Source organism: Oncorhynchus mykiss, chromosome 27 (assembly GCF_057628025.1).
Source record: "Oncorhynchus mykiss isolate SJ-2025 chromosome 27, ASM5762802v1, whole genome shotgun sequence".
In the NCBI taxonomy this organism is placed as follows: Eukaryota; Metazoa; Chordata; class Actinopteri; order Salmoniformes; family Salmonidae; genus Oncorhynchus; species Oncorhynchus mykiss.
The window spans coordinates 17,156,376-17,172,979 of NC_143048.1; the positions used below are offsets into that span (position 1 = coordinate 17,156,376).

Sequence of the window (16,604 nt, forward strand, 5' to 3'; positions counted from 1 at the left end):
CAGCAGAGGTAACTCTAATAAACTTATCCTCTGCAGCAGAGGTAACTCTGGGTCTTCTTTTTTTTCATGAGAGCCAGTTTCATCATAGCACTTGATGGTTTTTGCGACTGCCCTTGAAGAAACATTCAAAGTTCTTAAAATGTTCCCTAATGACTGACCTTCGTGTCTTAAAGTAATGATGGACTGTTGTTTCTCTTTGCTTATTTGAACTGTTCTTGCCATAATATGGTCTTATGGTCTTTTACCAAATAGTATCTTCTGTATTACCTCCCCTACCTTTTCACAACACAACTGATTGGCTCAAATGCATTAAGAAGGAAAGAAATTCCACAAATTAACTTTTAACAAGGCACACCTGTTAATTTAAATGCATTCCAGGTGACTACCTCATGAAGCTGGTTGAGGGAATGCCAGGAGTGTGCAAAGCTGTCATCAAGGCAGAGGGTGGCTATTTGAAGAATATCAAATATAAAATATATTTTGATTTGTTTAACACTTTTTTGGTTACTACATGATTCCATATGTATTATTTAATAGTTTTGATGTCTTCACTATTATTCTACAATGTAGAAAACAGTAAAAATAAAGAAAAACCCTTGAATGAGTAGGTGCTCTAAAACTTTTGACTGGTGGTGTATATTCAGATTTTTTAGGGGGTGCTACAACACCTTCAGCACCCCTACATCCCACAGCTATGGCCAGAAGGAAGGAGACAGAGTTGTTTCCTGTAGCTCTCTATGACTAGGGTCAGTTCAGGGACCATTGCTGTACTGTATATTGCTGTGACAGTCAAGTCACTAGGCTGACCCCTGCTGGAGAGATTGGGCTTTGCATCATATTACAGTCTAGTGCTCGAGCTGGGCAGCTCCTGTAGCATGGGGCTGCTTTCAGCAGCTGGATATATTTATGAGATGCAGATTAAACTGAAATGGCACCTTTCCTCAAGCATCTGCACCATCTTGCACACACAAACACACATAGGCCTACACACACTCACACCCACATATACTGCAGTGTCGTTGGGTTCTGTAGTGCCCAAGAGTCCATATCAATGAGTGTACATATTTGGTACTTGTACATTTCTGATGTGCTGTATGTTTCTGAAAATGTGTGTGTATTTCTACCTGGTGTTGTGTGCGTTTCTCTCTAGCTGCCCCACATGCCCCACATCAGTGAGTGCCTGATGAAGAGGAGCCTGAAGCCTACAGACCTGAGAGACATGACCCTGGGACAACTACAGGTTATAGTCAACGACCTGCACTCCCAGATAGAGAGTGAGTACCACACACGCACACACACACGCACACACATGTTTTTCTATTCTTGTGGGGACCTAAAATGTATTTCCATTTTAAAATCCTATTTTTGTCTAACCCCTAACCCTAAACCTAACCCTAACCATTGGCCCCTAAGCTTAAAATAGCCTTTGTCCTTGTGGGGATGTGGGAAATTTCCCCAAGAGTGAGAATTTTCCTTGTTTTACAATCCTTGTGAGGACTTTTAGGGATTTGAGGTCCCCACGAGGATAGAAAAACAAGACCACAGGCACACTCACGCACACATTGTTAGTTAGGGACTGTATCTTTGGTATTGACAGTCATTTCAGACAATGTAAGTTGGATGCATGTGTGATGAAACTGGTGAAAGACATACAATACCTAATTTTACCAAGAAGGCCCAAAAATCCCCCACAAAAAAATGTTGCTATAGGATCTTGTATTTTAGTGGCATGGTTTAAAAATAAATGTTCCAATCGAAATATGTGTATCGTATGAGTTGGGACTGGATTCAATCTGTATCGTGGAAGATCCGTGTTATAGCTCGATTGAAATGATATATAAAAGCAATATTCCCACGTTGGCGGAGACTGCATTCACTGTAACCGCTGCAAATGTCGGCTCAATCAGAAATGACCTTTTAACACAGATCTTCCACGATACTTCTGCGATATGGTGTATGTTAGTGTTCTAATGGTGTGTTGTTGCTCTAATGTTTTTCTGACGTTGTTCTGATGTTTGTCTTCTCCAGGCCTGAATGAGGAGCTGGTGCAGCTGCTGCTGATCAGGGATGAACTGCACATGGAGCAGGATGCCATGCTGGTGGACATAGAGGACCTGACCAGGTGGTGATGCTATCTCTCTCTCACTCACTCTCACTCACTCACTCACTCTCACTCACTTTCACACACTTTCACACACACACACACACACACACACACACACACACACACACACACACACACACACACACACACACACACACACACACACACACACACACACGGAGACACACACACACACACGGAGACACACACACACACAGAGACACACACACGGAGACACACACACACGGAGACACACACACGGAGACACACACACGGAGACACACACACGGAGACACACACACACAGCCTCCAGGGCTATGACCGCAAACAGGCCAGGAATTATTTGGGGAACTCTGTCTTTGGGACTGATGTTTAGCAAAGGTTATACATTTGCATGATTTTCATACAGGAGCACACACAAACACACGCACACACACAGCTGCAAGAACAAGGACCTCAAACAGGCCAGAGAATGATTAGGGGAACTCTGTCTTTGAGACAGACGTTAACCACAGTGTGATATATTTGCTGCAGCTAATAAAGTAGTTTATCTAATCATCATATTGTTTTTACTCAGGCATGCTGAGAGCCAGCAGAAACACATGGCTGAGAAGACCCCATCCAAATGAGACACCTCGACCCTACCCCATCCCTTTACTTCACTCCCGCCCCATCTTGGTCCCTGTGCCCTGCCCCATGTCTCTCGCTGCTCCCCCTCTGTCTGCCCCTCTCCCATGGTGGCAGCAGCCAGAGGAAGTCCAGCCTTTCATTTGCTTCTGTGGTTGTCCCAGCGCTAAAGACAGAGAATTTCCTGCTTCCTGGGAGAAGAGGAAACTGATTGTGTGTTGTCATGGATACTGTCCCGGCTTCCTGTGCAGTGATCGGCCTTGCTTTGCTATTGTTTATTTTTAACTTTTTACATTTGCCACTAAATTATAACTGTCAATACAAAATGGTGGAGAAAAAATAATAATAGTGAGAAATTAGTAGAAAGTCAGTTAAAAGAGAAAAAAAGAAACATTGTATAAAACTATGAAGACTAACTTCAGACTATTTTAAGTTAAAAGGTCATTTTTAAGTATTTCAAAGTCAACCTCTTTTTATTCTGCACAATTGGTAGTTTTCAACTGAGGAATGTTTATTTGAAGGTGCTAAAAGAGTGTAAAGGAAACCTGCCTGCCTTGTAGTGGAGTTGCAACTTTTGGTAATACATTCACTCTGATCGGTCTTCAACATTTTGTGAATGTTGATTTTCTGACACGAGTCATTTTAAATGAATAAATGTGTTAATATCATTTACATCCTATTGTATTGAGAATTTTTATTTGAGGGAAGAAATGTTTATGTACAGATATGTAAAATAAAAAATCAACTTTGTTTCATATATTGTGGTTTGGTGTGCAGTCTGTTAAGAAAAGTGGACAGAGATTGAGATATTATTGTAAATACTATAAGTGCAAACTGGCAAAACACAGTACATTAACAGTGCATTTATGACTATTTCATAATTATGTAATACTAATACTGACAAGTGCATTGTAGGATTTTGGACATAATTCATAAATGAATAACCATACCGACATCACTGCCATCTGGGAAGAGAAAACCTGATCACTCCGCTGAATATTTTATTCAGAGGCAACAAGAGTATGAAGTATGAACAAGAGTATGAAGTATGAACAAGAGTATGAAGTATGAAGAATGCATCAGTTTTTCTATTATTACATTTTTCGATGAACAGTCATACAAAACCACCTTGTTTTAAAGAGTAGATGATTTTAAACCTTAGGCCTAAGATAGCTCTGTGCTTTACTGTGATTGTGGTTTTGAAAGGTCTGATCTCATATCAATGGTCACAACCACAAGCATCATCCACTTCTGTGAAACTCTCCCCTGCAGATTGACTCACCATGGCCTCTCTTTCTCTACAGGCCCTGAGAGTCAGCCTTTACGGGAAGAGGTGTACTTTCTTAAGTAAACAGGCCAATGGTAAACAAATTCAAATGCCAGGGTTAAAATTGTGGAGGTGTGCAGGGGTCATGGGCAATCCCATTACATTTGAGTCATGGTTTAGCATACTCCTGCATACATTTTAGTACTGATCAACATTGGGAATCGACCCCCCTCCCAACTGCCACTGTCACAGAGATAAATTAAATCCATGTTACTTTATCTGACACTTAATAGGCATTTGCTTTATTCTTTAAAATATATATATATATATATATATATATATATGTTTAAGTTGAACACGTGCTCTTTATAACAGAATATACAAATTAGGTGAAATCTAACAAAAAAAATTTTTAAACAAGTTACTTCTCAAAAGTCACCGAATTGATGAAACAACCTCTTTATTCTGACCCCTGTAGCGAAGAACTCAATCAAAAGTTGGGAAATTAAACCTATTCCCTATTTACATTGTTTTTGGTTCTTACGAAATGTATGTTTATAATGTATAATTGAAAGCATGAAATAAAAACAACTATGAATGTAGTTTTAGACAATCAGCCTTCTAGAGAAGAGGCTCATGTCAAAGTAGACTAAAGGCTACTACCCACCCACAATATCTCTAGGCCTATAGCACAATCATTTAGAAAAACCTTTCTAACATTATTCATCTGTCTAGTTTTGACAATTACAATTAAAATACGGAACAAAAGTAAAACACTGACATCGGAATGCCTGTCTCACGTAGTTTTTTTGCAATCGGTGGGTGCTGCAAAGTTTCTGGATCGAGTTGGGTTACGCAGTGATATGCTGCCCACAAGAGAATGTGACTCAGTTATAGATTTGAACTGCATTACTTTAACTGTAATGTAAAACAAATATATATCGGTATTGTATTATTAATTCACTTTAAGGCATTGGCTTCCTCTTGAGCCTACTCATGCAAATCGAAACGAGCCCCTGGCTGTTAATTCCAGTTTCACTTGAAGGAGTCACTCATTGGCCGAGATGCAAACAGAGACCACTCAGGAAATTACACACGACTGACGCGTCGCTTTCATTTCGGTGTCTCTTGTTGTTTTGTTGTTTGTAATTCAGTGTTTAAATCTGTCCAGGGAATTCCCTCAAGGAGCACTGCACGGCTCTATATAATGATCAGATGAAGCAAAGATGACAACACCTATCAGTTTACGCCACACTTGAGTCAAAGATCTCAGAATCATGCTGCCAAACTTTTATTTATGTGAGTATTCATTTTATTTGTACATCATTTTTGTAACAACTAACCCTCTGAAATGATATGCCTCAAACTTGACATAGTCTTCCGTTTTAATTTATGGAGCTAAATAATGTCATTTTCAGGGGTGTTTTTATTATTGGTCTGTTTAGAGGATTATTGGGGTGATGCATTGGTTGGTGCTGACTGATTGTGTCCTCCCTCCACACAGACTTTACCAGCTGTGTGCTGCTGCTCGCTTTGTTCTGCCAAGTCTCCATGGGAACCCCAGTGAGCACGCCGCGGAGTTTGGACACTGAGAAATGCGGGCAGTGCGCTGACCTCTCCAGAGAGCTCGTCAAGAATGTTAGAAAGCTCCTGGACAACGTGAGTGACAATTATAACGAATGAATTTGAACGTTTAATTCATATCTAATGTATTGTTCATTCAGTCAGTCAATCCGTCTGTATCGTTGATATGCTTACAGTTTATTCACACAGTTTGTGATTAATGTATCCACTTACTAATTTAATCATTTTCCCTTGATAGGAAAACCTGTTTGGGGGTTTAAACTGCTCGGAGCAGCGCGTGGAGGTGAACAGTAAGACCCAGACAGTCCTAGCCTGCGAACCCAACACGGACAGGGTAAGTCACAGTCATTTGCTAAATTCATATCAACATTATTTTTTAAATGATACTTTCTCGGACTTTTAAGTATTAATTGAAAGTGATAATTAGGATTTACAGAATAGTGATATAAATCAGTCGATTGATGCATTATTTTGCTGTATTTCCTCAGAACACAAGATGCTCTGGTCAACGGAACACCACATTCAGTGAGGTAACTATTGTGTTCTTACAATATTGCATCATTGTATATAAATCCACAGTTTTAAAAATAAATAGTTAGATCTTTTGACAGTCTGTAGATTTTATAGTGATGGCATTTCACATAATTCACCCATTCTTAGCTCACCCATTTCAACTGCTTCCTATATGTCTGATTGTCTGATCTCTGTCCATCTTTATATTTTCTTCTGACAGAGTGCGTGTCTGAGGAACATCCGAGCAGACCTAGGACATTATGCTGCCTCACTACAGGCTTACAAACAGGCCGACCTCAGCTCCACTGTCCAGGACACCAAGAACCTACTCAATAATTGTCCATCCACACAAGGGGATCCTTCCTCACAAGTAAGATTAGATTTTTCTATTTCTTTTTTTTTTGTTGTCATAAAACATTCCTTCCTTCCCTGAATTTTCCTTTTTCTTTTGATTCAGTTTTCTAATGACAACAAACTCATATAGACAATTACAAAACTGTATACAAAAAAAATATGTTTCTCTGTGCTTGAAACAGCACAAATGTTATTGGCACGCATACAACTATGGACTTAAAGTTAGCATTTTTATAAAGTTAAGCTTTGTTTGCTTTTGCCCTGCAGGTTGCAGACGCTAAACTGACTAGTGGTAACTCTGTGGACCAGAGGGTCCATCTGTGTAAGTTACTGAAGGGCTTCCACCTCCGGGTCATCACCATCAGCAGAGCAATGGGCTACATCTCTGCTGGGGACCACAGGAAGTAAAACCCTCATCTTCAAAATCATCCGATTTCTCATCATCATCAACTATAACAAGTGCTGATAATCTTCATCATCATCATCATCATCATCACCATCAAAAAGTGAATCATCAGCAACCCTGATTGTCATCTTCATCATCAGACATCATCCTCAACAACTACTTTGCCATCATAACTGTTGAATACTTACTGCACTACACTGTGAATGCCTAGATGAGTAGGACATGAGCTATCTAAACTCCTTTGGCTCAGTTAGAGCTGAATGATAGTAGGTTTAGTGCAAAACTAGTCAATGAAGATCATGTTGGTCAATCTATTTATTTATTTATTCCTATATTTAAGGACTGGGATTTATTTATTTATTTGATTTATGAAATGTATTTATTTATTTAACAATATGTTATTAATGTTATTTATTGGAATATTTATAATAAAGTATTTATTACAAGCTTACTGAGACTGATTATGTATTTATTATATTGACTGGCTGTTAATGTTAGCTTTGTTGTCTGTGTTGCTCCGTGGGCTTCAACATTCTATCCATGAATAGGCTAAATACGCTTTTGTTTGTTGTAAAAATACCTTATCTTTATGGAACATGTTGAAATATAATATCATTCAGACGGGAGGGAAGGCCATGTGTGTAATAGTCGCATAAGATATGAAAAAGCCCTTTTCTGCGTCTTCAAGCAGGTCTCCGCATTGAACCCCTTGTCCAATTTGGCATGTGGGCACACTTGCAGCCATTACGCACAAGGAAACCATGCCACCCTGGGCGAACATCCTTGCCTGGCAGACCACCTTCTGGAGCCTGCCGAGCAGACTTCTCCCCAGGCAGCTCTGGGTCGCAGTGGTTGAAACCTCCACTTATCTCTTCATCAACAGAGTTCATGTCACATTGCACAAGTTCCTCGGTGAAGGAATGGGCCCTTTTCCTGCGCACAATGGAGCTGTCATCTCATGTTCTTTACCAGCGTTCCTGGCTTCTGCAATTTGCACCTCCAAGTCCTGCACCCTCGCCTGAAACTCCAGGTTGTGGCATGTGCTTTCAGCCACAGCGCTTTACATTATTTTATTTGAACCTTTATTTAACTAGGCAAGTCAGTTAAGAACACATTCTTATTTACAATGACAGGAACAGTGGGTTAACTGCCTTGTTCAGGGGCAGAACGATAGATCTTTACCTTGTCAGCTTGCCAGCAACCTTTCAGTTACAGACCCAACGCTCTAACCACTAAGCTACCTGCATCTCCTCAATGAGGGAAGCTTTCATCTGGATTAACTCCTCCTGTGAAGAAAAGTTACTGCAATAGGCCAATACAGCCAGCCATTCTGATCCCATAACTTCACCCTATCCTCAGCTCTCTCGTGCTTAAGAGTGGAAAGATCTTTTTCAGACTTTCAATTGTATCCATGAAGGCGTCATTCTGCTGTTGGAGCTGCAGATGTCGAGTCTCCAGCCGTGCAGTGGTGCTGTTGCTCTCCTCCAGGTATTTACAGTGCCTTGCGAAAGTATTCGGCCCCCTTGAACTTTGCGACCTTTTGCCACATTTCAGGCTTCAAACATAAAGATATAAAACTGTATTTTTTTGTGAAGAATCAACAACAAGTGGGACACAATCATGAAGTGGAACGACATTTATTGGATATTTCAAACTTTTTTAACAAATCAAAAACTGAGAAATTGGGCGTGCAAAATTATTCAGCCCCCTTAAGTTAATACTTTGTAGCGCCACCTTTTGCTGCAATTAAAGCTGTAAGTCGCTTGGGGTATGTCTCTATCAGTTTTGCACATCGAGAGACTGAAATTTTTTCCCATTCCTCCTTGCAAAACAGCTCGAGCTCAGTGAGGTTGGATGGAGAGCATTTGTGAACAGCAGTTTTCAGTTCTTTCCACAGATTCTCGATTGGATTCAGGTCTGGACTTTGACTTGGCCATTCTAACACCTGGATATGTTTCTTTTTGAACCATTTCATTGTAGATTTTGCTTTATGTTTTGGATCATTGTCTTGTTGGAATACAAATCTCTGTCCCAGTCTCAGGTCTTTTGCAAACTCCATCAGGTTTTCTTCCAGAATGGTCCTGTATTTGGCTCCATCCATCTTCCCATCAATTTTAACCATCTTCCCTGTCCCTGCTGAAGAAAAGCAGGCCCAAACCATGATGCTGCCACCACCATGTTTGACAGTGGGGATGGTGTGTTCAGGGTGATGAGCTGTGTTGCTTTTACGCCAAACATAACGTTTTGCATTGTTGCCAAAAAGTTCAATTTTGGTTTCATCTGACCAGAGCACCTTCTTCCACATGTTTGGTGTGTCTCCCAGGTGGCTTGTGGCAAACTTTAAACAACACTTTTTGTGGATATCTTTAAGAAATGGCTTTCTTCTTGCCACTCTTCCATACAGGCCAGATTTGTGCAATATACGACTGATTGTTGTCCTATGGACAGAGTCTCCCACCTCAGCTGTAGATCTCTGCAGTTCATCCAGAGTGATCATGGGCCTCTTGGCTGCATCTCTGATCAGTCTTCTCCTTGTATGAGCTGAAAGTTTAGAGGGATGGCCAGGTCTTGGTAGATTTGCAGTGGTCTGATACTCCTTCCATTTCAATATTATCGCTTGCACAGTGCTCCTTGGGACGTTTAAAGCTTGGGAAATCTTTTTGTATCCAAATACGGCTTTAAACTTCTTCACAACAGTATCTCGGACCTGCCTGGTGTGTTCCTTGTTCTTCATGATGCTCTCTGCGCTTTTAACGGACCTCTGAGACTATCACAGTGCAGGTGCATTTATACGGATACTTGATTACACACAGGTGGATTGTATTTATCATCATTAGTCATTTAGGTCAACATTGGATCATTCAGAGATCCTCACTGAACTTCTGGAGAGAGTTTGCTGCACTGAAAGTAAAGGGGCTGAATAATTTTGCACGCCCAATTTTTCAGTTTTTGATTTGTTCAAAAAGTTTGAAATGTCCAATATATGTCGTTCCACTTCATGATTGTGTCCCACTTGTTGTTGATTCTTCACAAAAAAATACAGTTTTATATCTTTATGTTTGAAGCCTGAAATGTGGCAAAAGGTCGCAAAGTTCAAGGGGGCCGAATACTTTCGCAAGGCACTGTACGCATCTCCAGGACCATGTTCTTCAGGGTGTCCATGTCTTCCACGGAGATCCTCAGGCTTCTCATCAGGTTCTTCGGCCCAATGTTTTCTTTACGCAGAGCTTCTTTCCTCTCCTTCGGCTATCTCTTGGGCAACCTCAGCGGCTTCCGTAAGGTACATTTCTTAGTGTATGCGGATTTGGCTATCAGGTCGCTCTTGTCGTCCACATCCGGCTCAGGTGATGAGAACATTTCTGCCCCATCTACAGTGTCTCCCTGTGGGTGGCAAGAGTCTTTGTTATCACCGTGCCTGCATTAGTCAAATGCGACACTGCGTGCTTGGAGTCATCCTCCCAGCCGGCCTTTGATTTCAGTCATCTACTGGGAGGTCGTGAGCAACGGACAGGTATAGTAATGACTGCCCATCCTCGTCCTCCCACACGTCTCGAGGTCTCACGGGTCCAGTCTGCCGGGACCTGGGAATGTCTTGACCAGGTCCAGGGAGGGTTCAGACACCAATGGCCATAGCTCAAGACCCGAGGTCCTTCAATTGTCGTTTTTGCACTGCATCCTGTTCAGTATATACCTTGGTTTTCAGTATTCCATGCAGTATCGGGATATTTGTGATATCTGTAGTTGTGGATATTGCAGTAATGCTGGTCAGGGTGCTTTTATAAACCTAGGTTCAGATGACAACTTGATTGTAAGCCACATCACTTAGCATCATTTGAATGAGCATTCTATAATCCCATGGAAATCCAGTATTAGTTGATTGAACATTCTAAATTGCCATGGACATAACTGCATCACAATACCAGCCATATGGAGTGTACCCATGAGTTTACCATTGCCCTTTATTCTAAGCAATGTTGTGCTTCTATTGTTATTGACTTGGCCAAAGCTTTTGATACGGTAGACCATTCCATTCTTGTTGTCCGGCTAAGTATTGCTGTCTCTGAGGGGTCTGAGGGATCCCAAGGCTCGATCCTAGGCCCCATGCTCTTCTCAATTTGCATCAACAACATAGCTCAAGCAGTAGGAAGCTCTCTCATCCATTTATATGCAGATGATACAGTCTTATACTCAGCTGGCCCCTTCCCAGATTTTGTGTTAAATGTTCTACAACAAAGCTTTCTTAGTGTCCAACAAGCTTTCTTTACCCGTAACCTTATTCTGAACACCTCCAAAACAAAGGTCATGTGGTTTGGTAAAAAGAATGTCCCTCTCCCCACAGGTGTGATTACTACCTCTGAGGGTTCAGAGCTTGAGATAGTCACCTCATACAAGTACTTGGCAGTATGGCTAGATGGTACACTGTCCTTCTCTCAGCAAATATCAAAGCTGCAGGCTAATGTTAAATCTAGACTTGGTTTCCTCTATTGTAATCACTCCTCTTTCACCCCAGCTGCCAAACTAACTCTGATTCAGATTACCGTCCTTCCCATGCTAGATTACGGAGACATAATTTATCGATCAGCAGTTAAGGGTGCTCTCGAGTGGCTTTACCGTTGGTGCCAAACCATCAGATTTGCCACCAATGTTCCTTAAAGGACACATCACTGCGCTCTATACTCCTGTAAACTGGTCATCTCTGTATACCCGTCGCAAGACCCACTGGTTGATGCTTATTTATAAAACCCTCTTAGGCCTCACTCGGCCCTCTGAGATATCTACTACAGCCCTCATCCTCCACATATAACACCGGTTCTGCCAGTCACATTCTGTTAAAGGTCCCCGAATCACACACATCACTGGGTCACTTGTCTTTTCAGTTCGCTGCAGCTAGCGACTGGAACGAACTGCAACAAACACTCAAACTGGACAGTTTTATCTCAATCTCGTCATTCAAAGACTCAATCATGGACAGTCTTACTGACAGTTGTGGCTGCTTTGAGTGATGTATTATTGTCTCTCCTTTCTTGCCCATTGTGTCTGTGCCCAATAATGTTTGTGCCATGTTGTGTGCTACTACCATGGTGTGTTGCTACCATGTTGTTGTTATGTTGTGTTTCTACCATGCTGTGTTGTCATGTGTGCTCGCTTGCTATGTTGTTGTCTTAGGTCTCTCTTTATGTAGTGTTGTGTTGTTTCTCTTGTTGTGATGTGTTTTGTCCTGTATTTATATTTATTTATTTATATTTATTTATTTTTATATTTCTATGGTAGCACTCAATAAAAGCAAAGATAGCTTAATCGAAAAAGACTCAAGTGAAATTGAAAGTCACCCAGTAAAATACTATTTGAGTAAAAGTATCTGGTTTTAAATGTGCTTAAAAGTATATTGGTGGAAAAAGTACTAAATTGTCATACCTGAGTAGAAGTAAAAAGTAAGTGCTGTACATCAAATTCCTTTTATTATGCATACCAGATCGTGCAATTTTCCAGATTTGGGAGGAGATCCCTCAGGAGACCATCCGCCACCTCATCAGGAGCATGCCCAGGCGTTGTAGGGAGGTCATACAGGCACGTGGAGGCCACACACACTACTGAGCCTCATTTTGACTTGTTTTAAGGACATGACATCAAAGTTGGATCAGTCTGTAGTGGGGTTTTCCACTTAAATTTTGAGTGGGACTCCAAATGCAGACCTCCATGGGTTGATAAATTTGATTTCCATTGATAATTTTTGTGTGATTTTGTTGTCAGCACATTCAACTATGTAAAGGAAAAAGTATTTAATAAGAATATTTCATTCATTCAGGTATAGGATGTGCTATTTTAGTGCTCCCTTTATTTTTTGAGCAGTGTATTTATAGGTGCGTGAATAGGACTATACTGCTGTCCTCCGTGAGCATTTGAAATGTAACGTAACGAGTACTTTTGGGAAAATGTACGGGAGTAAAAAGTACATATTTTCATTAGGAATGTAGTAGAGTAAAAGTAGAAGTTGTCAAAAGTATAAATAGTAAATAAAGTACAGATACCCAAGAAAACTAATTAAGTAGTACTTCAAAGTATTTTTTACTTAGTTACTTTACACTACTGGCAAATGTCATTTGTTACATGCTTACTGGCCCTTCCCAACAATGCAGAGAAAAAAATTGAAATAGTAGAAAAATTGAAAATGCAAAAAGAGGAATACATAGAAAAATAACAACACAATGAGAAAAATACACAATGAGTAATGATAACTTAGCTATATACACGGGGAACCAGTACAGAGTCGATGTGAAGGGGTACATGGCAATTGAGGTAGATACAGTATGTATATGTAGGTAGGGATAAAGTGACTAGGCAACGGGATAAATAACGAACAGTAAAAGTAATGTATGTGATGAGTCAAAATAGTTAGTGCAACAAGGTTCAATGCAGGTATTCCTGGTAGTTATTGGTTAGCTATTTATAACAGGTCCAGGCAACCGATAGCCACCTGCTTCCACTCCTTCCCCTGCCGCTTAGCCACCTGCTTCCACTCCTTCCCCTGCCGCTTAGCCACCTGCTTCCACTCCTTCCCCTGCAGCTTAGCCACCTGCTTCCACTCCTTCCCCTGCCGCTTAGCTACCTGCTTCCACTCCTTCCCCTGCCGCTTAGCCACCTGCTTCCACTCCTTCCCCTGCAGCTTAGCCACCTGCTTCCACTCCTTCCCCTGCAGCTTAGCCACCTGCTTCCACTCCTTCCCCTGTCGCTTAGCCACCTGCTTCCACTCCTTCCCCTGCCGCTTAGCCACCTGCTTCCACTCCTTCCCCTACCACTTAGCCACCTGCTTCCACTCCTTCCCCTGCAGCTTAGCCACCTGCTTCCACTCCTTCCCCTGCAGCTTAGCCACCTGCTTCCACTCCTTCCCCTGCCGCTTAGCCACCTGCTTCCACTCCTTCCCCTGCCACTTAGCCACCTGCTTCCACTCCTTCCCCTGCAGCTTAGCCACCTGCTTCCACTCCTTCCCCTGCAGCTTAGCCACCTGCTTCCACTCCTTCCCCTGCAGCTTAGCCACCTGCTTCCACTCCTTCCCCTGCCGCTTAGCCACCTGCTTCCACTCCTTCCCCTGCCGCTTAGCCATCTGCTTCCACTCCTTCCCCTGCCGCTTAGCCACCTGCTTCCACTCCTTCCCCTGCAGCTTAGCCACCTGCTTCCACTCCTTCCCCTGCCGCTTAGCCACCTGCTTCCACTCCTTCCCCTGCCGCTTAGCCACCTGCTTCCACTCCTTCCCCTGCAGCTTAGCCACCTGCTTCCACTCCTTCCCCTGCAGCTTAGCCACCTGCTTCCACTCCTTCCCCTGCAGCTTAGCCACCTGCTTCCACTCCTTCCCCTGCAGCTTAGCCACCTGCTTCCACTCCTTCCCCTGCCGCTTAGCCACCTGCTTCCACTCCTTCCCCTGCCACTTAGCCACCTGCTTCCACTCCTTCCCCTGCAGCTTAGCCACCTGCATCAGCTGCTTGGACGACACATCTGGGACCTGCACTGTCCGCACTCCGTCTGGAGACAACAGAGGAACGTCAGACTTTTAAGGGTTTTATTCAGGGCGACTGAACAGCAACTCAACAGGAATAAGACCACAGTAATAACAGCAAATTACACAATGGATGTGTTCAAACCATCACCTGACTCATCTGCGCACCGACATCTCTTTTTGGGCAACTCTTCCTCTGATGTGCTGGTGCTTCTCTTCCTGTCTACAGAAGAGGAGAAAAAAAGCTACTTTGTCAATCAAAAGCTACTTTGTTATGATTGGATGAAAAGTGCTTGTGTACAGAGAACTTGATATCTAGAACATACACTGGAATGAAGTGAACTCTTGATGCCGATATTGAGAGGGGGCAAACAAAAATGACAAACTTACTATTTGTCAGTTTCCTTGGCTTTTCAACTGTATTGTCCACACAGTCATCTGAGAGAAAGATAAACTAATATCAAAGAACACCTCAAAATATCCCTTCAATTTAGTCACGGCCAGCGTGAACGGCAAGTCCTGCAGGACACCATACACACAACACAGAAATTATGAATAAAACCAGAGACTCTGGATTCGCACCCAAGCTCTGTCGCAGCCGGCCGCGACCGGGAGGTCGGTGGGGCGACGTACAATTGGCATAGCGTCGCCCGGGTTAGGGAGGGTTGGCCGGTAGGGATATCATTGCGCAATAGCGACTCCTGTGGCGGGCCGGGCATAGTGCACGCTAACCAGGTCGCCAGGTGCACTGTGTTTCCTCCGACACATTGGTGCGGCTGCCTTCTGGGTTGGATGCGTGCTGTGTTAATAAGAAGCAGTGCAGCTTGGTTGGGTTGTGTTTTGGGGGACGCATTGCTCTCGACCTTCGTCTTTCCCGAGCCCGTACGGGAGTTGTAGCGATGAGACATGATAGTAACTACTAACAATTGGATACCACGAAAAGGGGGTAAAATTCAATAAACATTTTTTTTTATTATCTTTAAATAATTTAAAAAAGAAAGAAATTATGAATAAACTCACATAGTACATACACTGAGTAAACAAAACATTAAGAACACTTGCTCTTTACATGACATAGACTGACCAGGTGAATCTAGGTGAAAACTATGATCCCTTATTGATTTCACTTGTTAAATCCACTTCAATCAGTCTAAATGAAGGGGAGGAGACAGGTCAAAGAATGATTTTTCAGCCAAGAGACAATAGAGATTTTTATTGAAGACTCATCTCTTCAGTAGGGCCTATGATTGAGTGTAGTCTGGCCCAGGAGTGTGAAGGTGAACGGAAAGGCACTGGAGGAACAAACCGCCCTTGCTGTCTCTGCCTGGCCGGTTCCCTGCTCTCCACTGGGATTCTCTGCCTCTAACCCTATTACAGGGGCTGAGTCACTGGCGTACTGGTGCTCTTCCATGCCGTCCCTAGGAGGGGTGCGTCACTTGAGTGGGTTGAGTCACTGATGTGGTCTTCCTGTCTGGGTTGGCGCCCCCCCCTTGGGTTGTGCTGTGGCAGAGATCTTTGTGGGCTATACTCGGCCTTGTCTCAGGATGGTAAATTGGTGGTTGAAGATATCCCTCTAGTGGTGTGGGGGCTGCGCTTTGGCAAAGTGGGTGGGGTTATATCCTGCCTGTTTGGCCCTGTCCGGGGAAATCATCAGATGGGGCCACAGTGTCTCCTGACCCCTCCTGTCTAAGCCTCCAGTATTTATGCTGCAGTAGTTTATGTGTCGGGGGGCTAGGGTCAGTCTGTTATATCCGGTGTCCTGTGTGAATTTAAGTATGCTCTCTAAGTCTCTCTTTCTTTCTTACTCTCTCTTGGAGGACCTGAACCCTAGGACCATGCCTCAGGACTACCTGGCATGATGACTCCTTGCTGTCCCCAGTCCACCTGGCCGTGCTGCTTCTCCAGTTTCAACTGTTCTGCCTGCGGCTATGGAACCCTGACCTGTTCACCGGACGTGCTACCTGTCCCAGACCTGCTGTTTTGAACTCTCTAGAGACAGCAGGAGCGGTAGAGATACTCTCAATGATCGGCTATGAAAAGCCAACTGACATTTACTCCTGAGGTGCTGACCTGTTGCACCCTCGACAACTACTGTGATAATTATTTGACCATGCTGGTCATTTATGAACATTTGGACTGAAGCGGAGTTCTCTGATGTGGGTCTCTGCTCAGCTCAGGCATTCAGTCACTCAGCCATTCCCCTCACCACTGATACTACTATCACACTAAGACACACACCCCTGATTTTACACACTAC

The 16,604-nt window shown here is 42.9% G+C and overlaps 2 protein-coding genes across 7 annotated transcripts in view; both read left to right on the forward strand.

Annotated features, from left to right (window-relative positions):
* The window catches only part of LOC110507626 (schwannomin-interacting protein 1), a 60,203-nt gene extending 56,715 nt beyond the window's left edge, over positions 1 to 3,488 (forward strand). For all 6 annotated transcript variants that reach the window (XM_021587733.3, XM_090224676.1, XM_021587732.3 and 3 more), the window contains 3 exons: positions 1,151 to 1,274; positions 2,029 to 2,122; positions 2,682 to 3,488. In XM_021587733.3, the coding sequence (XP_021443408.1) occupies positions 1,151 to 1,274; positions 2,029 to 2,122; positions 2,682 to 2,733 (270 nt within the window). In that variant the 3' untranslated portion in view covers positions 2,734 to 3,488. The remainder of the gene's footprint in view (positions 1 to 1,150; positions 1,275 to 2,028; positions 2,123 to 2,681) is intronic.
* A 2,021-nt stretch (positions 3,489 to 5,509) lies between these two features.
* On the forward strand, positions 5,510 to 7,304 carry LOC110507263 (interleukin-12 subunit alpha). Its single transcript, XM_021587150.3, has 5 exons — positions 5,510 to 5,657; positions 5,821 to 5,916; positions 6,071 to 6,112; positions 6,316 to 6,465; positions 6,717 to 7,304. The coding sequence occupies exons 1-5, from the start codon at positions 5,550 to 5,552 to the stop codon at positions 6,855 to 6,857; spliced, it is 537 nt and encodes a 178-aa protein (XP_021442825.3). The 5' UTR covers positions 5,510 to 5,549; the 3' UTR covers positions 6,858 to 7,304.
* The last annotated feature ends 9,300 nt before the right edge of the window (positions 7,305 to 16,604 follow it).